This window comes from Artemia franciscana, chromosome 1 (assembly GCF_032884065.1).
Source record: "Artemia franciscana chromosome 1, ASM3288406v1, whole genome shotgun sequence".
In the NCBI taxonomy this organism is placed as follows: domain Eukaryota; kingdom Metazoa; phylum Arthropoda; class Branchiopoda; order Anostraca; family Artemiidae; genus Artemia; species Artemia franciscana.
The window spans coordinates 38,108,606-38,136,409 of record NC_088863.1 but is presented as its reverse complement, the minus strand read 5'-3'; the positions used below and the strand labels follow the sequence as shown (position 1 = coordinate 38,136,409).

The 27,804-nt window shown below is 36.3% G+C and overlaps 1 protein-coding gene across 2 annotated transcripts in view; it reads left to right on the top strand.

Annotated features, from left to right (window-relative positions):
• The window catches only part of LOC136029216 (ubiquitin-conjugating enzyme E2-22 kDa-like), a 104,494-nt gene that overhangs the window by 58,141 nt on the left and 18,549 nt on the right, over window positions 1-27,804 (top strand). For both annotated transcript variants that reach the window (XM_065707432.1, XM_065707423.1), the window contains exons 2-4: window positions 18,740-18,880; window positions 23,184-23,354; window positions 27,653-27,735. In XM_065707432.1, coding sequence (XP_065563504.1) covers window positions 18,740-18,880; window positions 23,184-23,354; window positions 27,653-27,735 — 395 coding nt within the window. The remainder of the gene's footprint in view (window positions 1-18,739; window positions 18,881-23,183; window positions 23,355-27,652; window positions 27,736-27,804) is intronic.

The window sequence follows — 27,804 nt, the reverse complement described above, 5'->3', positions numbered from 1 at the left end:
AGCTTCCTCGGGTGTTGCCATTGTAAGTTCTTCAGTCATTTTACAATTAGAAATTTCTCTTTCAACGATCTTCTTACAATTAAAAATTTGTCTTTGAACAATATTCTTAAATACCCGTGTCCTGGTCGTCATTTATATTCCCTGTGTCCCGGTCGTCATTTGTGTCCCGGTATCCGAGTCTGTAATTTCTCTTTGAGTGTCCCGGTCGTCATTTATATTCCCTCTGTCCCGGTCGTCATTTGTGTCCCGGTCTGTAATTTCTCTTTGAGTGTTTTTTTCTTTTTAGTTTTTTACCTTTATTCTTTTTTCAGTTTTCTTTTTCTTCTTTATTTTTCAGCGTCACTATGAAATACATATCGCCGAACCTTTGTTTTTTTTTTAACTAAAATCTGGTAAGGATTGATGACCTTATCCAAGTTAAAATCCCAAACCCAATCATCATCGCTATCATTTTCAGTTTTGATATGTTTTGACTCTCGCTGTCCAGGTGGATTTTCATCTAACTGCGCGGTTTTGCGTTCTTTGGTCGCAAGCCTGTTTTCTTGCTGTTCTTGTGATTCCTCGGCACGCTTTCTTTTCTTACTTTCTCTATTAGCCGCAAGTTATTTGGCATAGACTCTTTGAGTAGCTTCCTCGGCTGTTGCCATTGTAGGTTCTTCAGTCATTTTACAATTAAAGATTTTTCTGTCCACGATCTTCTTACAATTAAAAATTAGACTTTGAATGATTTTCTTGAATACTTTTAATGACGTCATCGTCATAATAAACATGACGACAACTAACTTCATGACGACATGATGACATGACGTCACTCGACAGACCCACAGACAAACAACTTATTTTTATATTTATAGATAGAAGCTCTGAGTCACAAAGTCCTTCTAAATATCAAAATTCATTAAGATCCGATCACCCACTCGTAAGTTATAAATATCTAATTTTTCCTCTCCCTTTTGCCCCCCAGATGGTCGAATCCGGGAAAACAACTTTATCAAGTCAAATTGTGCAGATCCCTGACACGTCTACCAATTTTCATCGCCCTAGCACGTCCAGAAGCACCGAACTCACCAAATCGCTGAACCCCTCTCCCCAACTCCCCCAAAGAGAGCGAATCCAGTACGATTCTGTCAATCACGTATCAAGGACATTTGTTTATTCTATCCACCAAGCTTCATTCCGATTCCTCCACTCCAAGTGTTTTTCCAAGATTTCCCCTCCAACTCCCCCCAATGTCAAAAGATCTGGTCGGGATTTGAAATAAGAGCTCTGAGACATGAATTCCTTCTAAAAATCAAATTTCATTAAGATCCGATCATCTATTCGTAGGATATAAATACCCCAATTTTCAGGTTTTCCAAGAATTCCGGGTTCCCCCTCCAACTCCCCCGAATGTCAGTCACGTATCTTAGACAGGGTTTCTATTCTTCCCATCCAGTTTCATCCTGATCTCACCGCTTTAAGTATTTTCTAAGATTTCCGGTCCCCCCAACTGCCTCCCCCCCAATTACGCTTGATCCGGTTGAGATTTAAAATAAGGTATCAGAGTAACGAGGTCCTTCTAAATATGAAGTTTCACGAAGATCCGATCACTCCTTCGTAAGTTAAAAATACGTCATTTTTTCTCATTTTTCAGAATTACCCCCCCCCCCCCCGCAATTGAGCGGATCCGTTCCAATTATGTAAATCACGTATGCAAGACTTCTGCTTATTTTTCCAACCAAGTTTCATCCCAATCCCTCCAATCTAAGCGTTTTCCATCATTTTAGGTTTCCCCACCCCAAACTTCCCCCAATGTCACCAGATCCGGTCAGGATTTAAAATGAGAGCTTTGAGACACGATATCCTTCTAAATATCAAATTTCATGGAGATCCAATCAACCGTTCGTAAGTTAAAAATACGTCATTTTTTCTAATTCTTCAGAATTAACACCCCCCCCAACTACCCCAAAGAGAGCGGATCCGTTCTGGTTATGTCAATCAAGTATCTAGGACTCGTGTTTTTTCCCCACCAAGTTTCATCCCGATCCCTCCACTCTAAGTGCTTTCCAAGTTTTAAGTTTCCCCCTCCCAACTCCCCCGCCCCCAATGTCACCAGATCCGGTAGGGTTTAAAATAAGAGCTCTGAGCCACGATATCCTTCTAAATATCAAATTTCATTGAGATCCGATCACCCGTTCATAAGTTAAAAATACCTCATTTTTTTTATTTTTCTGAAATACCCCCCCCCCCAACTAACCCAAAGAGAGCGGGTCCATTCCGTTTATGTCAATCATCTATCTAGGACTTGTGTTTATTTTTCCCACCATGTTTCATCCCGATCCCTCCACTCTAAGTGTTTTCCAAGTTTTAGGTTTCCCCCTCCCAACTCCCAGCCCCCATCACCAGATCCGGTCGGGATTTAAAATAAGAGCTCTAAGACATGATATCCTTCTAAACATCAAATTTCATTAAGATCCGATCACCTGTTCGTAAGTTGAAAATACCTCATTTTTTCTAATTTTTAAGAATTACCCCCCCCCCCCAACTACCCCAAAGAGAGCGAATCAGTTTCGATTATGTCAATCATGTATCTGGGACTTGCGCTTATTTTTCCTATCAAGTTTCATCCCGATCCCTCCACTCTAAGTGTTTTCCGAGATTTTAGGTTTCCCCCCTCCAACTCCCCCCAATGTCATCAGACCCGGTCGGGATTTTAAATAAGAGCTCTGAGACACAATATAATTCCAAACATCAAATTTCATTAAGATCCAATCACCCGCTCATAAGTTAAAAATACTTCATTTTTTCTATTTTTTTCCGAATTAACCGGCCCCCCACCCCCAGATGGTCAAATCAGGAAAATGACTATTTCTAATTTAATCTGGTCCGGTCCCTGATACGCTTGCCAAATTTCATCGTCCTAGCTTACCTGGAAGTGCCTAAAGTAGCAAAACCGGGACTTTAGGTTTTCCCCCTCCAACTCCCCCCAATGTCATCGGATCCGGTCGGGATTTAAAATAAGAGCTCTGAGACACAATATCATTCCAAACATCAAATTTCATTAAGATCCAATCACCCGCTCATAAGTTAAAAATACTTCATTTTTTCTATTTTTTTGCGAATTAACCGGGCCCCAACTCCCCCCCCCAGATGGTCAAATCGGGAAAATGACTATTTCTAATTTAATCTGGTCTGGTCCCTGATACGCTTGCCAAATTTCATCGTCCTAGCTTACCTGAAAGTGCCTAAAGTAGCAAAACCGGGACCGACAGACAGACAGAATTGGCGATTGCTATATGTCACTTGGTTAATACCAAGTGCCATAAAAAATAATAGATTTGACGGTATTTTACATGATCTGACACGGGGGCCCTAATTCCTCATAACTTGGGGACATGAACATGTCTAGTATGTAACATGTATATGCCACTGCTGTTATTAATACTGTTACTTTTAATGGTACTACTACTACTACTACAGCCAATGCAACACTAATATTACTTCTTCTTCTCCTTCTACCACCATAATTATTATAATACTAGTGCTATTAAGGCTATATGCAAATTATAAATATGATTTTTGCTTTGCTGAAAAAATAAGTGAATGTGCATTGTCAGTTTATTATACCTTTACTGATATATATTTCTTAAAGTTGTAATAGTTTTCAACTTACTAAAGTTAAAAAAGCCGAAATTTAAAATGCATTTTCTTTTCAGTAAGCAGCAAAACATACCCTAATCTCAAGAATACATGGGGGTTATCAGCCTAACTCATGTTAATCTCTGCTGCTCCTGACTTTGACTCGGCTATTTATTGCAATTTCGTCTTTTTTCATATTTATTTATTTATTAGTTTATTTATTTATTGATGGCATTTTATGGCAGTTTTATGCTTGGTAGATTATTTAATTTTATATTTGCTCATTTTTGGTTAAATGGAGCTCTTTACTTTTCTTTGAAAACATTTTTTAAATTAATTTTTATTTAATACTAATTGAGACCTTAAGATTTTTCACTTGTGAATTTCTGAACATTGATGGGTTTTCATTGATAGCGCTGATCAAGTGTAACATGATACCATTTAATTTTCCTGCATTTGTAATGGAAAATTGTTTCTTCTTTTCTCACTGGAAATAGTTAGAAAAACACTTCATTGATATCAGAGCCCATTTTTCTCTTTCTTTTTCCACTTGAAGAATAAAATTCTTCCGATGAAACATATCTGCCATCTCTTCAAGATACAAGTCTAGACTCTGACTCCTTTTAATATAACAGATAGATTTAAGGTACACCGAAAGATTGTAGCTAACTACAAGAGTTAAGTATGGTTGTATAACAATCAACACCATTTAGTGTTTGGCATCTCTTGTCATTTAAAAAAAATAAAGAACCGAAATCAAGCCCCTTAATGCTAAGCTAATTTACCAATCAAAATAGTTACGTTAATATTGCCTTATTACTTGACTGAAACAAATACTAGAAACGTCAAACGATAGATGACATCAGTTGTTTTTTGTAGTCGTCACCAGCTCTAGTCAATTTCACAGGTCAACCATATTCAAAGGGCTGGCAAAATTTTTGTGTCACATTCTGTCTTTTGATGTCGTTCCATAAGGAGAGCCACATGAGATTCTTATTTTAATTTGACTAACTGCTCAGAAATAATATGGCGAAGTCACTTACCATGTGTAGATTAATGAACAACAAAATTAAATTCTTATGATAAAATTGTAATCACAATTATAATTTTACCTATAGTTTAATTCGAATATTCAAACACATTTTAGCATTTAATTCAAACATAATTCTACTAAAATTATTAAATAGGATTAAAACTAAACCAATAATTAAAAAGATAATATTAAAGCCATATTTTCCTTTTCCTTGAGACCCTTCAAAAGTGTCACAGCCCCTACTAATCATTACAAAATTTTACGCTTACATTATAATTTAAATTATAACAACTTAATTGGAATGTAAAATCAAATTTTTACGTTTGATCAAAGCTTAATTCTACTGAAACAAAAAAAAAAATATAATAAAAATGTAATCACGTTACATCGATCTATTTGCTTGAAAAACAACAAGCACTTACGCATGACAAACAAGAAAAGAAAACATAATAACTGAAATAAAGAGGATAATATCAGCAAGTATACAGAAGAAAAGCGAAAAGGACAAAAGACGACATTTTGGTTAGAAACTCTGCCAAGCCATCCTCAGTTCTAAAAAAGAGAAGACCAAACTAGCCTATTGACCGATTGACTGATGAAATTGACTGTGTGGTCAGAGGATCTTAATTGAAGCTGATGAAAAATGTATTGACAAAAATATGTATTTACAAAAAATTACAACGATGTAAATGGAGCATATTTGGATATATTTACAAGAAATACTAACCAGGGGGCTTAAAAGACATCACTGGGATATGAGGAATCACTGTATCTAAAGTCAAACTTTTATTTTCAAACAGAATAGCTGAAACTAAATAAGACAATATTTTAATAACAAAAAATAAAGTTAAAGGTATGTTTCGTGATCTAACATTGGATCACCAGTCAAATCTAGATCTAAATACTATTCTAAATCTTGGGGGGGGGGTCACCTTCTCTCCCAAATTGGTTCCTCTAATGGCCATTAGTTAAAAGCGCAGGTCCATCGAGACAGAAAAAATGGAAGCGAGATTTTCAAATTTTACAGCCAGATTTCACGTGTTTCCCAGAATGACACCAAATATTTATAATGGAATTTTTGTTTTAGGAGAAGGAAATGAATGATCACTAATGGTAAAAATTCAGCCTAAATGAGATATCTTCCCTCAATAGGTATGCCAGGCCGTAATCAATAAGTGCCAAGTCAAAAAGACTAAATAACAATACATCATTCATATTAGAGATTTTTTCTTTAGGAAAATATATATAAAAGATTAATTGGGCAGAATATAGACAATTAAAATTCGTCAAAAAGGGACACCATTAGCTTTTGAGAGTTCAGATATAAAAGAATCACGGTGGTGAACGTTGGCTGCCAGGCATAATTGTACAACCCCCAGTAGTCTTATCATCACTAGACGTCGCCCCAAACTCTTTAGACAAACCTTGCGTCACCCTAAAGGTATGACGTTTCAAAACGCCCTCATCTGCGAACCAGCAACATCCTTGAGACAACCTCACAGAGGACATAAGAAAAAATATTAGTGAAAATTTAAGGAAGATACTGAGCCATAGGGAGACTTCCAGACGCATGGTAGGAGATGAGAAAGAGACTGGCAGAGGACCGTTGGGGGAGATGTAGCTGGCAGATTTAAATGGCCGTCAAAAATAATCCCTAAGTCGATTGGTTCCACACGACACAGTTCCTCAGTACCCTCAGAAATTAAGTAAGCTAGTAATCCTTAGTATTGTTATCTTCGCCATATATCTCAAATTTGAGATCAGCGGTTTCAAATTCGAACCAATGGTAGATTCCTGGTCTTACTCGTGAAAAATAAATTTTCATTGGCTGCCAGTGACGCTTTGACAAAGACTGATGGTGCCACAGTCTTTTTAACTTAGTCTACACTAACGGTAAACCCCTCTTATTAGTTGAGTGATGTCAGGAGATTACATTCATCCAATTAAAGACGATTACACAACATTGTTGGCTCAAAGTTTAGACGACACCTAGTTCAACTTTACCATACACCACATAAAGGATACACCTTGCAATAAATTAAAGTTCAAATAGGGATTAAATCCTTTTAAGAGACAGTGATAATTTTCACCAAAAATACTAGATATTTCCGTCATATATGCAGTGTCTATCATCTGTCAGAGGGGAGTTTGGCGGGGGGGGGGGGGTGTACTTTTTGTTCGATAAAATTTCCACGGAAGACTTTTCCGTGTGGGCAAGGGGGGTATTTCATATTATTCTGAATATGAAACGGACTGTCCCCTCATCAAAGCCTCCCCCTTTACTCTAAAATTTTTTTTTATTGTTTTAAAAGGCAGAGTTGTGAGAAAACATCAATCTTTAACATAATGAGCGAGGTGTTGAGGGGGGACAGCCCCTTTCATATAAGGAATGATTTCTATTCGTTTTGTTTTAATGTCGCTCCTTTCTTTCAGTTAGATAAACTGGGTTTTGTTGTATTTAATTTCTAAAGGTTTTTGAATTAATCCATGTTTTGATTTTGGTTCATCTTGCATGAACAATTAAAAAAATTCACATACTAATTCTACTGTTTTTGGCTAAATGAATTTCTAAAAATTTTGATCAGACGATTTCAGAAAAAAAGGGTGGAGAAGGGGGTCTAGTTGCCGTCCAATTTTTTTGGTTGCTAAAAGCTAACTAGAACTTTTAATTTTATTTACGAAAGTGTTTTATTAGTAATAAATATACATAGCTTACGAATTAACTTACATAACGAAGCTTTATATTTCTTATATTTATATTACGTATATGATGGGGCTCAACCACTCGTCAATATCTTGCTCATTACGAGAAAGTTCAAATTTTCTTCCAATTCCTTAAGAATGACCGCTGAATCACCAAGACAGTTTAATTAGAATAATAACCTGTTTTAAAAGTTAAAACTTCCGCGTAAGAGCAGGCTATTGAGGAAAGGCAAACCCCCTCAAATATGTAATATTTTCTATTCGCATTAAGTTTATTACCACGCATTAAGCTGTTGCAGATAAAATTAAATGCTCAAGTCTGGCCGAAGAATAAAACAAACAAATTATTGTTTATGTCAGCCATTATTAAAAAAAATTGAACTTTAGCGTAAAGAGCGAGATATTAACGAGGGAACAAACTCCTCATATACTTAATATGAGGGGGGTTAGCCCCCTCGTCGGTATTTCGCTCTTTACGCTAAAGTTTGAATTTTTTTTCCAATTCTTCAAAAATGACCCCTGAATCATAAAGACCGTTTAATTAGAATAAATATCTCTTTTGAAATTGATAAAATACTTTAGCCTAAATAACAAGGTATTGAAGAGGGGACAAAATCCCAAATATACGTAATGATTTCCATTCGTTTTAAGTTTTAATGTTGTTTATTACCTTCAGTTGAAACAATTATTTTTTTATGTAATTTCTGATTGTTTTTTTTAACAATCAGATCAAGTCTTCCTCAAAGAAATATTTATTAGATTTTTTTATTATGCTGGACTAAATGGATATTTCAATTTCTTATCCGGTGACTTTGGGAAAAAATTGAGCGAGGAAGTGAACCTAGGTGACCTCTAATTTTTTTGGTCACTTAAAAAGGACACTAAAACTTTTAATTTGCGTTTGAATGAGCCCTCTCGCGATATTCTTGGATCGCTGGGTTGATACGATCCTCCCGGGGAAAAAACAAACAAATAAAACACGGATCCGTGATATTTCTTCTAGGAAAAAATACAAAATTTCACATTTTTGCAGATCGGAGCTTGAAAGCTGTACAGTAAGGTTCTCGGATACGCTGAATATCATGGTGTGATTTTATTAAGATTCCATGACAGCATTGAAGGGCGTACATTTTTATGAATGATAGAAAAGATGAGAATCGTTGCTTCCTTAATAGATTCTCTTTTGAAGAAGTCGGTGCATGTTTTCACTATTTCATCCTTCGGTATACCACCACGCACTGACCAGAGCAGATAGTTCAACACACCGTTCCAGATTAGGTTTTTGGATTTATTCATTTTGGTCCAAAAATATTCCCCGAGAATATCACCGGCAACGCCGTGCACGCCAAGAAGTTCAAATTATCAAGGCGGCGTGGTTGATTAGACCTTCCAATCTGGCATAAATGTCAGTTACGCCCCAAAGTGGTATGGAAAGCACATAATTCAATAGCTTATCGACTAAAGTTTTTAGTATGACGAAATTGACATAGAGGATGACATTATGACCATAGAATAAGCAGTCGTTTGCATATCGTTTACTTCGGTTTGAAGGGCTTTTAATTGAATCTCTGACAAAATACACAAACCTCTTTTTCAACTGTTCTGTTTTATTCGACCAGAATACACTTTAGCTTACAAAGTTCTCTATTTTCTTTGCGTCTTTTCGTCCCAACTGGCTAGGTGCTCTTGCACCAGTTGGTCATGAATCCAGTGTCATCCAGAAGAGGAATTGGTTTATAGGGCTTTTCAAAACCTTTAACACTTCTCAAGGACGAGAAAATTCATTTTCTGTAAATTATATTTATCATCACAATTTAAATCGTTCATATCAACCTCTGTCACTTTCGAATATTCCCATTTATACCAGCCACATTCAGGCGTCCTTCGATATACTAAATAATGAGCATGTTTGAAAAAAGGTTTGCGTACTCCAATAGCAACAGCTTTATAATTGACTGATGATAACAAGAGGTCATGGTAACAGCTATCTTCAGCACTGTTATCCTTTGCAAGTTCCAAATTGATTTTATCAAAATCAATATTTACGATACAGGATAAATTTCCAGGGTTGAAACCGGGTAAATTTCTATTCAAAGCCACAGCAAGAAAGGGACTAGTTTGGGTAAATACTATGCGAGAAGTCAGCTCATGTCCATTTGGGCAATTTCTGTCAACTGCACTAGGATTAAGAACTCTATTGAAAGGAATACAATCCTTATATGATTCTGGAACTGCTAAGTAAAGAAGTTTCCCACACATCTGATGATCTTCAATTTCGCTCCATCGGCAGATGTCACATATCAAATATTTTCGATTTTCAAAATGAAAAATTTCACTAAGTGGACTTTGATATGACAATCGGTTGGCATAGTTCGGGATGTTTTCATTATCAACACAATCAAACAAAGTGTCCCAAAATTCAGCCATGCACTGATAGAATGAATTTGAAAAGCCATACCTAGACGGAAGTAATTTTATAAGCTGTTTTGTTGATTCTGTTTTCTCAAGGGACGAAAATGCAAGTCGTTTTATTTCATTGGAAATAGGGCCTCGTAATTGGGAAAGAACGTTGAAAAGATTCTTATGTATGCTAAAGAGACATTGAATAGTTGAGTTTGCACAGCATGAAAGCTCATCACAGTTTTGTAATCCTTTTACCCCTCCATTCACTTTACGATGTCCGTCATCGATGTCCGTCGTCGTACCCTGCTTGTATCCATAGCTAGCGATCCTTTGGAGGTCAAAATTAATCGTCATTGGAATTCCACTTTGAACAAACTTCTTCTTCTTCTTCTTCTTCTTCTTCTTCTTCTTCTTGGTATGCATTTCTTCTTGTTCTAATTTGTCAAAAATTTGTCCTTCTTTCGTCATATTGTCTTGTTGCAGCATTGCCACGTCTAAATCTTCAACAAAAATGGCACTTGTATATTTTGATTTAGCAAAGTCCTCTGTTGGTTTCTTATCATCCTTCACTAGTTTGTCAAAAGGAGTAAGGTCAGCTTCAACTGAATCACAAACTTCAGTAGTTATCTTTAGGGTACTGATACATCCCTTTAATTCATCTGCCATTCTTACTATCTCCATTCCTTCAATTGTTGCATATGTTGACACCAATTTTTCATCGGATTTTTTTGCCTCTCCTGTAGTTATTTCAGTTTCTATTAAGCTGACAGATAATATTTTTTCTGTCTTCTTATCTTTTTTCTCTGATTTTTCAGTAGCAAGGCTAATATTTTCTGTTGCATTAAACGAATCTTCTTCAACTGATTTCATTCCTACGCCTACCGCATAATCGTTTGCTAATTTATTAACGCTGGTCAACTCAGCTGTTACAGAACTGCTCTTCTTCTTCTTCTTCTTCTTGGTATGCATTTCTTCTTGTTCTAATTTGTCAAAAATGTGTCCTTCTTTCTTCATATTTTCTTGTTGCAGCATTGCCACGTCTAAATCTTCAACAAAAATGGCACTTGTATATTTTGATTTAGCAAAGTCCTCTGTTGTTTTCTTATCATCCTTCACTAGTTTGTCAAAAGGAGTAAGGTCAGCTTCTACTGAATCACTGACTTCAGTAGTTATCTTTAGGGTACTGATAAATCTATTCAATTCAGCTGCCATTCTTACTATCTCCATTCTTTCAATTGTTGCATATGTTGACACCAATTTTTCATCGGATTTTTTTGCCTCTCCTGTAGTTATTAAAGTTTCTATTAAGCTGACAGATAATATTTTTTCTGTCTCCTTATCTTCAATCTTGGACATTTTTTGCTCTGATTTTTCAGTAGCAAGGCTAATATTTTCTGTTGTATTAAATGAATCTTCTTCAACTGATTTCATTCCTACGCCCACCGCATAATCGTTTGCTAATTTATTATCGCTGGTCAACTCAGCTGTTACAGAACTGCTCACTTCAGTAACTGCTTCAGAGATGCCTAAATTCCCCACCTCCGTCTTACGCTCTTCTTCTTTTTTGATATTTGCTTCGGTAGAAGCAGATTGTTTTTTAGATTCTTCGGCCTCTCTTATAGGTGATTTTTCCAGTATCAAATTATCTACACCAAGCCCTTCCTTATCAGCACAAGTTTCTGATAAAGCTTTGCGTTTTTCTTTTTTTGAATTGGCTAAGCTACCAGTACTAAAAAAAGGCTCTTCTTTAGCCGTCCACCATTTAATCATCCAGTATAATAATCCTGCACATACTACAAAAATAGCAAATTTAACAAATGAAAGCATTGTTCTATTAACTAACTAATACTGAACCAATTCCATCAGTGCAGCTACTTTTATTCACTGGATGACGTCATGGTAAATTAAGATGTCCGATTTGCTCGATTGACGCCATAATTAATCCTGTATTTGGGTATTCTGCTGGAATGACGTCATGAACACACTCCTGGGAGAATAATTAACGGTGCAAAAAAACATTTCAAGGGTTGTTATTCATTTTTAAATCTTATTTATTGACTATTTCTCTTCCATCAGCAATCAAATTTATATCTGTTTTAAGAATAATGAAAAACATATTTGTTTTAAAAAAGAGAAATTTGAAGTTTTCACAGAAATGGAAAATTGGCAGAATAGGACTTCACCAAATACTTTCGGTTAAGTTTAATGCCAAAAAATTAGGGAAGAAATTGACAACACAACACCAGAAGCTGGGCCATCTTATTGCATGGTTAAAAACTGTGTGTCAAATATGCTCTGTGTCGTCATTTTTCCTCAAATGGATCCACATCACAATTTTGAAATGGCTATTTTTCTCAGAGTAATGGAAGTTTGACAAGTATACCTCCAGGGTCAACATTACCCCTACAGAACCAAAAAATTGCATCAAATGACACAAACTACTTATTGTAAACGTAAAATGTTTCGTAAAAAATGCGGGCACATTTGATTATGGCTGTCCAATCACTTTGGAACCCTTAGGAATCGCATCTTAGGCAAAGATTTTGCTTAGAGTTCCCCAAAAGTATATTAATGAGTCAATTCAAGTATCTGAGCACCAAACAAAAGTTACCTGCAGCCGAGTTTTAAAACCACTTCCTCTGCAATATTTAAAGATACACTCGGGATCGAGTTCAGCTCCAGATAAAGGGCAAGAAGACTTAGAATGCTGAATACAGAAGTAATTTCTGTTCGTTTTAAGTTTTGATGTCGCTCCTTACTTTCCGTCAAAAAAATTTTGACGTTAAAAAGTAAAAAATACTTCAACTTTTCTATTTTTTTCCGAATTAACCGGCCCCTCACTACCCCCAGATGGTCAAATTGGGAAAAAAGATTGCTATGTGTCACTTGCTTAATACCAAGTGTCATAAAAACAAGTTTTTTTTGACGGAAAGCAAGGAGCGACATTAAAACTTAAAAAGAACAGAAATTACTTCGTATATGAAAGGGGATGCTTCCTGATCAACGCCCCACTCTTTACGCTAAAGTTTTTTACTGTTTTAAGTAGAGCTAAGAGAAAGAGTCAAACTTTAGCGTTAAGAGCGGGCGTTGATGAGGAAGCATCCTCTTTCATATCCGAAGTAATTTCTGTTCGTTTCAAGTTTTAATGTCGCTCCTTACTTTCCGTCAAAAAAACTTGTTTTTATGGCACTTAGTATTAACCAAATGACATATAGCAATCGCCAATTCTGTAAATTGAGGAATTTGTAACTTACGAAAGGGTGACCAGATCTTAATGAAATTTGATATTTAGAAGGATCTAGTGCTTAAACTTTAATTTTAAATTCCGACGAGATCCTGCGACACTGGTTGGAGTTGGAGGGGGAAACCGGAATTCTTGGAAAACGGGAAAATTGGGGTATTTTTATCTTATGAATAGGTGATCGGATCTTAGTTAAATTTGATATTTAGAAGGAATTCATGTCTCAGAGCTCTTATTTCAAGTTCCGACCAGATCCTTGACATTGGGGGGAGTTGGAGGGGGAAATCTTGGAAAACACTTGGAGTGGAGGAATCGGGATGAAGCTTGGTGGATAGAATAGGCAAATGTCATTGATACGTGATTGAAAAACCGTACTGGATTCGTTCTCTTTGGTGGAGTTGGGGGCAGGGGTTCAGTGATTTGGCGAGTCAGGTGCTTCTGGACGTGCTACGACGATGAAAATCAGTAGGCGTGTCAGGGACCTGCACAAATTGACTTGATAAAGTCGTTTTCCCAGATTCGACCATCTGGAAGGCTAAAGGGAGAGGAAAAATTAGAAAGAATTAGGTATTTATAACTTACGGGTGGGTGATCGGATCTTAATGAATTTTGATATTTAGAAGGACATGGTGACTCAGAGCTCTTATTTTAAATCCTGATCGGCATTAAACCTCTTATTTACCTTTTAAATTAATCTATTGATTCATAGAATTTTGTTAGAGCTCATACCATATGATCTCTTGGCTCTTTGCTCTTCTTGCCTCATCACAAGTGCCATATGAGCTCTTAGCTCTTGTTCTTCTATATGAACAGGTTGAAATCAGACGTTTCCATTTTATATAATAAACCTGCAAAGATAAATTGAAAAGTAATGTACGTAATGAACATAAAATAAAATGAAAGATTTGATTGTAATTATTTCAGTGGCCCGTCGGCAAGTATTCTCCTTCTCAACTGGACTCCATTAACAAATGTTGATAACAATGAATACTAGACCTACGTTGCCCGGGTAACGTGAAGTGTTGTGGCAACCTTTGTCCAGCTTCGCCGACTTAAGTGTTGCGAGAGCAACACTTTGGTTTTGTTTCTTCGCTATCGATCAGTAATCACATGATGAAGGGCTATTCCTCAGCGTTGAAAAAACAACAACAAAATATTATCGAAAGAAGGGACTAAATTGACTTTGCAGCCAGTTGAAATTTATCCTTTTCAATCGTAGACATCATGACGGATGAAAACTCGGAAAAATATCTTATATAATCTAGTTGGTATTATAAAGCTATCCCTAACTTTTCAGGATCCAAATACCGTAGATGACATTTTATTAATTATTACGAAACTATCTCATTGTTTTAAATTCTCGTTTGTGCTTGTTTCTTCACTATCGGTTAAATGATGAAGTTGTCAGCCTATCGAAGTTTTTAAAATGGTATGTTCAAACAAGAACGCAATCAGTTATCACATGACCAAAGGCTATTCCTCAGCGTTGAAAAAACAACAACTACAAAATAATATCGGAAGAAGGGACTAAATTGAGTTTGCAGCCAGTTGAACTATCCTTTTCAATTGTAGACATCTTGACGGATGAAAACTTGGAACCATATCTTATATAATCTAGTTGGTATCATAAAGCTAACCATAACTTTTCAGGACTAAAATACCATAGGTGACACTAATTATTACGAAACTATCTTATTGTTTTACGTTATTGTTTGTACCCGTTGCGTAAACGCTTAATTCTGTCAGGTTTAAAGAGATCGAATACAAAGTACACCAATTGGCAAAAATTTCTAGCCCAAAGTGAACAGATCCTTACTTACAAGTCCCTCTCCCGTGATAGACATCAAGTTCACCTGGAACAAATAAATGAGTACACCAACTAGCATAGTTGCAAACCCCTCATCGCTGAAGTTGACTGTAGCCTAACAGCAGATTATTACTTACAAGTTTCCTACATGTCTTACCACTGGAACCAAATTGGTTTTACTATCCAATACACTGGAAACAAATAATAGATACATCAATTAGCAAAAGCTGCTAACCCTTCATTGCCGAAGGTGATTATTACCTAACAGCCGACTGTTGCTTACAAGTCCTCTATATGTCTCACAATTTGTATCGGCCTAGATTTCGTTTCAGTGTGTACCTTACTACTAAAGTTGTCAGCCCCTTGAAACTTTCAAACCGGTATACCTCATGAAGGAATTTTTGTACCAAAAAATGGATGTCATATACTTTGATCAGCTCATCAAGAGCTATTGATTGCCGTCGAAACAAAATTCTATCCGTCTTAGTTCAATAGTTGAATTTTTTTTTGCCGTAGGCCAACTTTCTAACGCCACCACTTAGAAAGGGGCAAGGGATAAGCTCCAATTTCTGTAGTAATGAGAGAACTTTTAAAGTTTATTAGGCACATTTGATACCATTTCTCTACAGCAATCCCAAGTCCAAAAAACCGAATGATAAACTCAGCTGAAATCACGAACAGAAATGGGTAGAAACAATAGATGGCAGCACTTTCGGACCCATGTGAAAATGCACATTTTTGCTGTTGTAAATTTTTCTGTTTATCACTCAAAGAAGATATATTGGCTGTGGGCCAGGTAACTGCCGCATATATTTAACACTTATAGATTTTAGTCCATCTTCAATTTGAAACTGGTGCCTGCCTCCTTGCCTGCTAGAACGGAGCTTACCACTCGAAAGCAGAAACATGGTTTGATGAAACAAAAGCTAGGCTGCACAATTTCAGATACTCCTCTCTGACATAGGCTATATAACTCCACTTCACTTCGCACCATAGGCTCTGGCTCGTGGACAAGCAAAAACCATCCTTTTTGGCCCCAGGCAAGAGTTCTGCGGAGCTTTCCAAATGTAATGTCATATTCACCAGTCCGGCCTGAGATCCACACTTTCCTTAAAACCGCACAGGTTAGACCCTTACCAGTTTCCAGGAATAAGCTGAGAAGTTTACTGCTATGTTTACTGCTAGATTTGAATAATAATGGCCTAATTCAAAACTTTATTATTTATTTGCGCATCAAAACCCGAGGACTTTTGTTCTGATTGCTGATATTGATCGGGTCCGATAGTAATGCGTATCGCACATACTGTGTATGTTCTTTGTCATGGTGATAATAATTTTTTCCGCATCATAGTCAGCTACTGCCCTGTCATACGTTATCATTGTAAGGTACACCTAAATCTGACAAGCTCAACTGTTTCATTTCAATTGCTAACACTTGGCTTCTCTCACGAAAGAAATATGTGTGTTAGAGCCCGTTGTAGAGCGTTAAATAATTTTTCTGACCTCACTTTCTTTCCGTTTATAAATAAAATCAAATGAAAATATATAAATAACGGGTAAAACGTTTAACCAAGACAGTAAAACATATTTACTAGCATGCAGAAAAACCTCTAATGTTGCGGCTTCACCTGCGGAAGCTATTTCAATTGCAAAGCGAAAAAAAATAAAAAGCTAAATACCTAAAACATGCCAGAAAATGTCATAAAGATATGAAAAACATTAAGGCTATGATAAAAGATTAGTCACGATTAATTCATGATTATTTAAGCATACAATGAATACCTGGCCCTAATCCCCCGAAGGTTCCTAGGCCTGTAAAGGAGGGGAAGACTTAAGATTAAATTAGGCACTAAATCAAAAGAGAATAAAGAGTATAAAAAATTGAATCCTCTCTGACAAAAAAAAAGAAAAAAGGCAACAATTTTAATATTATTCTGATAATTGTAATGGTAGAAAAAGAATTTTTGCTATTTGATGTTATTTAATATAAAGAAAAATGGTTGTTCAAAATTTGTCGGCATACATTTGCTACAATAGACGCATATCGCATTCTCTTAATTAGCTATAAAGATAATATTTCGTATATGTAAACGCCAATAAGAAGAGAACATTAACAGGCTTTGAAGTAATGGTAACTTGAAATGTTCTTTTTTTATGTGATGAAAGGGAATGTTAGATTGAAAGCAGTCTGCCTTTTTATAGATTTGCCTCAATAACTGTAATTGCTTTAAAATATAAACCATTTCGCCGTTTTTGATTAAATTGTAACTGAAATATAATTGATCTTCTTAGGTCAGCCTGAAACTCAGAAATATAATAGATATGATTTCAAGATTGTAGACAGAACCATATTCCTCTTTTAGGAATATGGTTCCGAGTCTTGGCTAATTTGCTTCTTACATCTTCACTACATCCAATACTAATAGTACGACCAGGTAACTGGGTCGTAAGGTAACCATAAAGTAATTCACTCGGTTAGCCTTCACTTTACCGAACTTATCCCATTTATTCCCAATTTAAGCCACATAGTGTTTTGAATGTTAGTTTTCAAGCCTATTCTCGAACCTTGATGCCTCTAAACTGCTTAAATTTATCTATTTTCCTAATATTTTTATCTAGGACACTCGAATTATGCATAATATAAAATCTAGGAGTGTTGATGCTTTAATACGAGTGTCATTTAATTTCCCCGTTCAACACTCCTTCCAAACGTAATAGTCACTACCATAAGAACTGTAGTTCAGGTTTTTTTTTGAATTTCTTATGAAGATATAAAAAAAAACCTGAAATCTTAGAAAACGCTTAAGAGTGGAGGAACCGGGATGAAACATGGTGGTAAAAATAAGCACTAGTCCTAGATACGTGATTGACATAATCGGAACGGATCCGCTCTCTTTGGGAGAATTGGGGGGGGGGGGGTAATTCGGAAAAATTAGAAAATAATGAGGTATTTTTAACTTACGAATGAGTGATCGGATCTTAATAAAATGTGATATTTAGAAGGACCTCGTAAGTCAGACCTCTTATTTTCAATCTTGACGGGATCTGTTGTCATTGGGAAGATTTGGGGGGGGGAAATCTTGGAAAACACTTAGAGTGGAGAGATGGGGATGAAACTTGGTGGGAAAAATAAGCACATGTCCTAGATATGTTACTGACATAGTCGGACCTGATCCGTTCTCTTTGGGGGAGTTAGGGGAGATTTACTAGTTTGGGCACTTTCAGGTAAAATAGGACGATGAAAGTTGGCAGGCGTATCAGGGACCAGAATAGATTAAATTAGAAATATTCTCTTCCTCTATTCGACCATCTGGGGGGGGGGGGGAGCGAGCGAACAATATAGTTGAAAAGAATTTTTTTGTCGATAAAATAAATGATTGTTCTTCTTAAGTATGGCTTGTGGTCTTGGGGTATGATTTTCACTTAGGGTACAAGAGGTCTCAGGTTTGAATGTCAGACCACCCAAATTATTACATGAAGAAGATCCGAAACTAGATAAGTGATCAGTATAGCGATCGCTGAAAGTTGGCAGGCATATCAGGGACCCGACCAGATTAAATTAGAACTAGTCGCTTCCCGATTTGACCATCTGGAGGAATTGGAAGGACGGTTAATTCCGATTTTTTTTTTAAATTAGATATTTTAACTTACGAACACGTTATCCGATCGTAATGAAATTCGATATTTAGAAGGATCTCGTGTCTCAGAGCTCTTATTTTAAATCCCGACCGGATCTGGTTCTATTGGGGGGAGATGGAGTGGGAAACCGGAAATCTTGGAAAACGCATCGTAATGAAACTTAGTGGGAAGAAGCTCTTGGCGCTTTGCTCTTCCGACCTCGTCACAAGTGGTATATGAGCTCTTGGCTCTTGTTTCTTAAGTCACTTTATTTAAATTTTTTAATTTTTATTGATTAAACTTTTTCTATTAATAGGATTTTCAGCCAGAAATTGTTCTGGTATCAGCGGGTTTTGATGCAGCCCTTGGTCATCCAATACCATTGGGTGGTTACCGTGTGACTCCAGCTTGTTTTGCATATATGACCAGGCAATTAATGCAGCTAGCCAATGGAAAGGTATATTTTTTTATTCCTTCTGTATCTTTCAAGTTCTGCCAAGAACTGGGCTTGATTTGAAGAACAACTTTCACGAGCAAACAAGATTTAATGATTTAACGAACAACCCGTCTGCTTATCTCAAATCTTATTCACAATTGGATTTAGCTACAACAAAGATTTAACGACAACTCTAACAAGCGAACAAGATTTAACGATTTGACGAACAACCTGTCTTATTGTCAATTCTTATCTCAAGTCTTATTATCAATTGAGTTTACCCACCGCCAAGATTTAATGGACAACTCTCAGGAGCGAACGAGATTTAACGAGCGCTTCTACTTATAAAATTATAAGCATGTATAAAATTTTTACAAAAATACTTTATCGAGATTATAAATATGATTCTTTTTTGTTTCAATACCATTAAGAACTAGAAGGATAATATTCCTTACAAAATGTGGGCTAAAATTTCTATTGATTTTTTTTAGCACTAACATCTGAATGTCTGTGTGGTAGTGTATGTAAGGTGCACAGCTACCTGAATAAAAAAGGGCAAAGTGCAAAATGTAATCAAATAAATACCAACAAGGACAAAATCGTATGAAAAATAAGAATTTTCTAGACAGGGATTCAAATTAAACTTAAGCAAATATTTCAGATGAATGACTAATAGCCATTTTTAGCGAAACATAATTCAAAAACTAAAATTAAGAAATAAATAAAAATGTAGCGCACTCAAAAACTTCAATAAAATAGTGAAGGATTAAAAATTACAAAAAATTAACAGCCATAGCTTCATTGTGTTGCGAGAGCAACACTTTGGTTTTGTCGTGGTTTTTTTTTTTTTTTTTTGTTCCTAGCACCCCGATTTCAGCTTATTCCTATAAAGTGGTAAGGGTCTAACCTCTGCGGTTTTTACGGAAAGTGTGGACCTTAGGCCGGATTGATGAATATGACTTTACATTTTCGAAAGCTTCGTAGAACTCTTGCCTGGGGCCAAAAAGGATGGTTTTTGCTTGTCCTTGAGCCAGAGCCTATAGTGTGTGAAGTGAAGAGGAGTTGTATAGCCTATGTCAGAGAGGACTAACTGAAGATATGCAGCCAAGCTTTCGTTTCATCAAACCATGTTTCTGCTTTCGAGTGGAAAGCTCCGTTCTAGCAGGCAAGCAGGCAGGCACCAGTTTCAAATTGAAGATGGACTAAAATCTATAAGTGTTAAATATATGCGACAGTTACCCTGCCCCACAGCCAATATATCTTCTTTGAGTGATAAATAGAAAAATTTAGAGAAGCAAAAAAGCGGCATTTTCCCACGGGTCCGAAAGTGCTGCCATCTATTGTTTCTACCCATTTCTGTTCGTGATTTCAGCTGAGTTTATCATTCGGTTTTTCGCACTTGGGATTGCGGTAGAGAAATGGTATCAGATGTGCCTCTTAAACTTTAAAAGTTCTCTCATTGCTAAAGAAATTAGAGTTTATCCTTTGCTCCTTTCTAAGTGATGACGTTAGAAAATTGGCCTACGGCAAAAAAGTCAACTTTTGAACTAAGACAGATAGATTTTTTTTTTCGACGGTAGTCGAGAGCTTTTGATGAGCTGATCAAAGTATATGTCATCCATTTTTTGTACAAAAATTCCTTCATGAGATATACCAGTTTGAAAGTTTAAAGGGGTTGACAACTTCAGTAGTTGTGTAAAATTTGGGTACAGTTGTAGGTAGGATGAAATAATACCTCTTGAGATTCGTCGATAGCTTCGTCTTGAGAGCTACCTCCCTTCGCTTTTGCTTTCTTCGGTGTTCTTCCCCTCTTTCCAGGTGTGGGCGGCACTTTTCCATGATCTTCCGGAGCCATGAGAAAGCTCATCATTTTGTCAACAACTTCTTCCTTGGTTCCACCTTTCTTCAGACCTAAATTAACAAAGATAACACAGTTTCAATGTTTCATTCTATTCAAAGGAGTTGGGAGGGCTATGAAAAATAAAAAATTGTAGCTTGTGAAGTATTGCACCAAGAATGCAAAAGTACTGAATACAGGCATAAATAATAGATAAATTCAATACCATACAACGTACACAAATTGTAAAAACTTAACTATCAAAATCAAGGCTCAATAATTGAAACCCAAACAGCGAAAACCAAAAACCAAAGTGACAATTGGCCCACCCTGTATTTATTATTAATTCGCAGGCTTAGCGTCCCATGTACCACTGATGTTTGTTTTTTTTGTATTTGATTTGAAACTAACTGCGGTATTAGTACTACTGTTTTGATGAAACGAACAAGGGAAAACCCATATTATCACCCCAAATGGTCAGAACTATCAAGGCCAATAGATATCAAAAGCGTCTGTGTCTTCCAACTCTGAAAATAATGTAAAGAATTTAAATGAGGTCTAAATTCAAATCTCAACTACAGAAAGAATATGAAAAAAAATGAAGTTATACTTTCTCCCATTCCCCATTCATATCCAAAAAAATGTAAAATACCTCAATACCTCCATACCCGCAAAAAATGTTTAATATTCCCTTATTCTCTTTCACTCCTTGAGTTGGAGATATTCAGGAAGTCATTAAGACATAATAAGAACAAAAATATGTAATGTTTTAGAAATATAAATAGAACTGGATTCATATATTAAAGTTGGTTCAAATCACCTTGACCTATACTTTAGGATACGAAATATACTGGTTGTACGATTTTTTAAACAACCAGTTACAGCTTATAACCACAGCGCTGATAATATACATCAAACATTATTTCTTAGACATTCCTTTTCTTATACCGAAAAAAGACGCACGGCCACATTTTTGGGTGCTACCTTGAAGACGACTGGAGTCACCACGACTTTGGAATGTAAATTACACTGATAGGGTGATTTTAAGAATCACCAGTAACGAACTCATCGTTACTACAGACATGATCCTGATGAGATTCACCTAGCACTTCAAAAAACGACAAGTTTTGTCTGCCCTTTACCAACTAACTAGGCCGGTATTTGGATGTGATCGCTACCCAAAACCGACCCAAATCACGACATTGACATCCCTAATCTATCCTTTGGGGTGTAGATTACACTGGCTGCACTATTTAACGAAAATATCAGTTACGACCTTTAGACAGAACTGTAATGATAATTTACGATGAGGAGTCTATTAGGAAAAAGAGGTCACTTACCTAAGAGGCCAGTAATATTATTTAACACGTCAAGGTTATGTTTGCTGATCCAGTTGTGTTTCTCTTTATACTCCTTTGAATCTTCTCCAAAAGGATAACCGTCAAATTGTAGGATAATATTTTTAATTTGTGACGCTTTTTTTCCTATAAATAAAAATAGGGTTCACGACCTAAAAGAAAATTCAATCTAAACAAAGAAGTAAAAAGAAAAAATATATATAACGAACTAAAAGAGAAAAATTTATAAAGAGAACTAAAAAGGAGAAATCTGTAATTAAAAAGGAGTAACATCTATATAATTCTACATATCTATAAAGGATATTTTTTCTCACAAAAATTGGATTAAAGAGCGTTCTTAGAGGTTTTGGCCTGATTTACCACCCTTAGTAATTCATTGCCATTTTTTCTTCTGTATAGGGAAGCGAAGAATTATTTATGTAGTTAACATAACCTGCAAATTACATGTAAAGTAATTAAAGTGCTATGTTATCGGCATACTACTCATCAACCAGACGCTAAGGTTTAGCCCTGCCATCCCCACCTTAAATATATAAAAAAAAAACACATTATAGGGATGTATGAAAAACGGAACATTTATTGAAAAATGCTTTTATAAAAAAAAAGTTAATTGAAAGATTTTCAACAATGAAAATCTTTGCCCTACCCTCAGATTTGAAAAGAAAGCCAAGCCACCTCTTCCTGTTTTCGTGAATTGATATCACCGATTATGCAGCCGTTTAGGGTGGAGTAAAAAAAAAAAGAAAAAAAAGGAAGTGCTGGTAACTTTTATGGTACCTTTCACATTAAGGGCTTCTTGCCATTTTGGAGAGTAGTTCAGTTAGGTGAATGGAACTTTCAGGAATCAATCGAGGGCCCAAAAATTATCCTGGGAAGTGTCAAGTTACTACATCAGCCCTTTCCTAATTTTCAGGGCATTAACAATTTCATACATGACAGGTTCTTTAACCAAAATTGGGACAATTTTTTTTTTAACCTTAATTTTGGGCTCTCAATTTCTTTTCATTGGCTACTGAATGTCAGGAGTCTTCCTATTTCTGGTCATATCTGTTAGTCCCATGTCTGTAGTTGTTGAAGTGTTTTTTTTTTTTTCTCTGTTGTTTCTTGATTTTTATTCTGTCTTTTCTAGACTCTGGACAGTTATGTTTTGAATAAATGGACAATTGAGCTGGAACCAATACATGACAATTTTTCTCAATTAAGAGGGATGATATCTGGACCCCCTAATACACCATATGATGGTGGCAAATACAATTTAGAAATTGTCATTCCAGATGATTATCCATTCGACCCCCCAAAAGTAAGTATTTATTAGCTTTTTATTAAGTTTAGGTACGTTTGTGGAGGCATTGAGGAGCTAGTCCCCAGAAGTTTAGCCCCCAAAAGTAAGTATTTAATAGCTTTTTATTAAGGTCAGGTACGTTTGTGGAGGCATTGAGGAGCTAGTCCCCAGAAGTCTTAGAGTCAGCACCAGTGAAGCAGATTGCTTTAGATGAAGAACAGGTAAATAACGCAGGTTTTTACTTTCAAGGATTATAGTTCCTTACTTCCAGCAACTGTACGTCACTGAAGAGAGTCCCTGAATGCGAGACAAATCTGTGAGTGTAGCAATTAACATCAGTTATCATCAGTTATAGTTGCTATTGCAAATTTTTCAGTCTACCTGAAGCTCCGACTACTTCTATGCTTCCAACCAAACCACATTGTACGTCATTTTGTTCAGATAAATTATAAAAAGTGTTAGGAAAGACCCATATCTATGTTCTACTAAACATGTCCTAGACCAGAACTATCTTAGGCTTTGCTGTACAATTCTGCTTGAAGTTACCATGGACAAGTAGTTTAGAGCAGTCGGCGTCGTCTGTCGATTAGTTAGGATTAACGGCTAACACAAACCTAGTCAATTCTGCAGTAATGGTGGTTGTCAGATTTTGGTTTTTATGGCACTTGGTATTAACCAAGTGACGTATAGCAATCGCAAATTCTGTTAGTCTGTTGGTCTGTCTGTCTCGGTTTTGCTACTTTAGGCACTTCCAGGTAAGCTAGGACGATGAAATTTGGCAGGCGTATCAGGGACCGGATCAGATTAAATTAGAAATAGTCGTTTTTGCGATTTGATCATCTGGGGGGAGTGGGGGTTGGTTAATTCGGAAAAAATAGAAAAAAATGAAGTATTTTTACTTACGAACGGGTGATGGGATCTTAATGAAATTTTATGTTTGGAAGGATATTTTGTCTCAGAGCTCATATTTTAAATCCCGATCAGATCCGTGGAAATGGGGGGGGGGGTGTTGGGGGGAACCTAAAATCTTGGGAAACGCTTAGAATGGAGGGGTCGGGGTGAAACTTGTTGGGAAAAATAAACAGAAGTCCTAGATACATGATTGAAATAACCAGAACGAACCTGCTCTGTTTGGGGGGTTAATTCTGAAAATTAGAAAAAATGATGTATTGTTAACTTACGAAGGAGTGATTGGATCTTAATGAAATTTGAAGTTTGGAAGAATATCGTGTTTCAGATTGCTTATTTAAATCCTGACCGGATCCGGTGACATTGGGGGGCATTGAGGGGGGAACCTAAAATCTTGGAAAAATCTTAGAGTTGAGGGATCGGAATGAAACTTGGTGGGAAAAACAAACACAAGTCCTAGATACGTGATAGACATAACTAGATCGGATCCGCTCTCTTTGAAGGAGTTGGGGGTGGGGGGAGGTAGGGCTAATTCTGAAAAATTTGAAAAAGTTGAGGTATTTTTAAATTACGAAGGAGTGATCGGATCTTATGAAATTTGATTTTTGGAAGGATATCGTAGGATAAGATAAGATATTTATTTCAAAAAATTACTATCACAAGCCCTCAGGGGGCCGAATTCGGACTTCGGAGTCGACTAATAAAACAAACAAAGCAAAAAACACTAATAATAATGAATAATCAAATTATGTATAAAAATACAAGTCAGAAAAAAAGTCAAAAAATATAAGTCAGAAAAAAAGAGAAGGGGACAAAAAAAAGTCAAGAAATAAACATATATATCTACAAATTAAAAGGGATACTAAAAAAAAGTCCAAAAACTCACAAAAAAAGAACGAAGCATAAAACACACGAAAAACACATATGACTTAAAAGGGAAACTAAACCAAAACAGCGGAGGGCGAGCAAATTAGTGTAACGACCAAAAGCACCTCACATGAAAAAAAAGAGGGGGGGAACTAGTTGGCTATTTTATTTATTTTTTCTCGTGTCTCAGAGCTCTTCTTTTAAATCCCGACCGGATCTGGTGACACCGGGGGGAATTGGAGGGACCTAAAATCTTGGAAAACACTTAGAGTGGAGGGATCGGGAAGAAACTTGGTAGTAAAAATAATCTTCGGGGGAGGAGGGCTAATTCTGAAAAATAAAAAAATTAGATATTTTTAAATTACGAAGAAATTATCAGATCTTGATGAAATTTAATCTTTAGAAAGATATCGTATCTCAGAGCTCTTTTTTTTAATCCCGACTGGATCCGGTGAAGGAGAATTTGGGGGCGGGGGTGGAACCTAAAATCTTTGAAAACGCTTAGAATGGAGGGATCGGGATGAAATTTGTTGGGTAAAATAAGCACAAGTCCTATATATGGGATTGACATAACCAGAACGGATCTGCTCTCTTTGGGGGAGTTGGGGGCGGGAGGTTTAATTCTAAAAAAAATAGAAAAATGAGGTATTTTGAGTTTCGAAAGAGTGATAGCTTCTTAATGAAATTTCATATTTAGAAGGACCTCGGAACTCTGATCTCTTATTTTAAATCCCGACCGAATCCAGTTCATTAGGGGGGAGGGCGGAAATCTTGGAAAATGCTTTGAGCGGAGAGATCGGGATTAAAGTTGGTGAAAAGAACAAGCACAAGTCCAAGATAGGTGACTAACATAACCGGACTGGATCCGCTCTCTTTGGTGGAGTTGGGGGGGTGGGAGTAATTCGGAAAAATTTGAAAAATGAGGTATTTGTAACTTACGAACGGATGATCAGATCTCAATGAAATCTGTTATCTATTAGGATCTTGTGCATTAGAACTCTCATTTTAAATCTCGACCAGATCTGGTGACATTGAAGGGAGTTGGAGGGGGAAACCGAAATTCTTGGAAAACGTGAAAATCGAGGTACCCTTAGAGTTCAGAGATCGGGGTGAAACTTGATGGGAAGAATAAGCACAAGTTATAGATACGAGATTGACATAATTGGTACGGATCTATTCTCTTTGAGGGAGTTGGGGGTTGTTAATTTGGACAAATCAGAAAAATTGAAATATCTTTAACTTAAGAACGGGTGACCGGATCTTAGTGAAATTTGAAATTTAGAAGGAACTCATGTCTCAGAGCTTTTATTACAAATCCCGACCAGATCTTTTGACATTGGGGGAACTTAGAGGGGGAAACTGGAAATCTTGGAAAACGCTTATGAATGTCGTAGATACGTGATTGACGTAACCAGACTGGATCCACTCTCTTTGGTGGAGTTAGGTGTTGGGGTTAAGTACTTTGGCGAGTTTGGAGCTTCTGGACGTGCTAGGACGATGAAAATTGGTAGGCGTGTCAGGGAGCTACACAAATTGACTTGATAAAGTCGTTTTCCCCCATTTTACCATTTTGGGGGGGGGGGGCTAAAAGGAGAGGAAAAATTAAAAAAATTGAGGTATTTCTAACTTACGAGTGGGTGATCAGGTCTTAATGAATTTTAATATCTAGAAGGACTTCGTGACTCAGAGCTCTTATTTTAAATTCCGACCGGTGTTAGGCCTCTGATTTTCCTTTTAAAGCAATCTATTGATTCTTAGAACTTTGCTAGAGCTCATACCATAAGATCTCTTGGCTCTTTCGACCTCGTCACAAGTGCCATTTGAGCTCTTAGCTCTTGTTCATTATAAAAAACTAATAAATTATATTTTGAATACTTATTCTGTTTGTTTTTTGGGAATAAGCCCTACAATTTGCCCTTGAAATTCATAGTTATATTGTTACCTTCAGATAAAGCAAGACAGAAATCCATAATATAAATTCACCCTTATAGTAGTTTCTTCCAAGAGTATAGAAACAATGCCCCAAAAGCTTTCACGTACCGCTTGCAAGGGTCTCGTATGGTGTTAGTGTTATGCAGCCTATAGCTCGTGAACAGCTGTTAGAGAATCAAAATATTAGACTAAGCGCTGAAATTGCTTTTTCTTGTACTCAACTTCATTAAAAGTTTAGTTGAAGTTTTCTTTGAAAAAATAAACAGAAAAGCTAAATAAAGAGAGAATGTACGCTATAGTACTGAAATATTTCCACATTTAAAAAAAAACAACGAAGAAACGGAGCATGGTTATGCAGCAGCAAAGCCAAGCGAAAACAGATGTGTTATAGGAGTGAAAAAATATCTATGCTTCATTTTTTGCTTCTTTTTTGCTTTTACTTATAAAAAACGATATTCTTGAAAAAAAATAAAGAAGGTCGACTATAAAGGAGAGATTAAATTGATTATACTTTCTCTAATAGCACAGTTTATACTCCAGTCTCATTTTACTTTTTTAATAAGTCTGACAACGTGTTTCTCACTTTAAAATTCCTTGTGTCCTTTCAGGTGAAGTTTTTGACAAAAATCTGGCATCCAAATATATCGTCCGTTACTGGGGCCATTTGTTTAGATATTCTAAAAACTCAATGGTAAGTCTAACTATATTTACACAAATTATAGGGTATATCACTCTAACAGAGTAAAATATCTTATGCAAA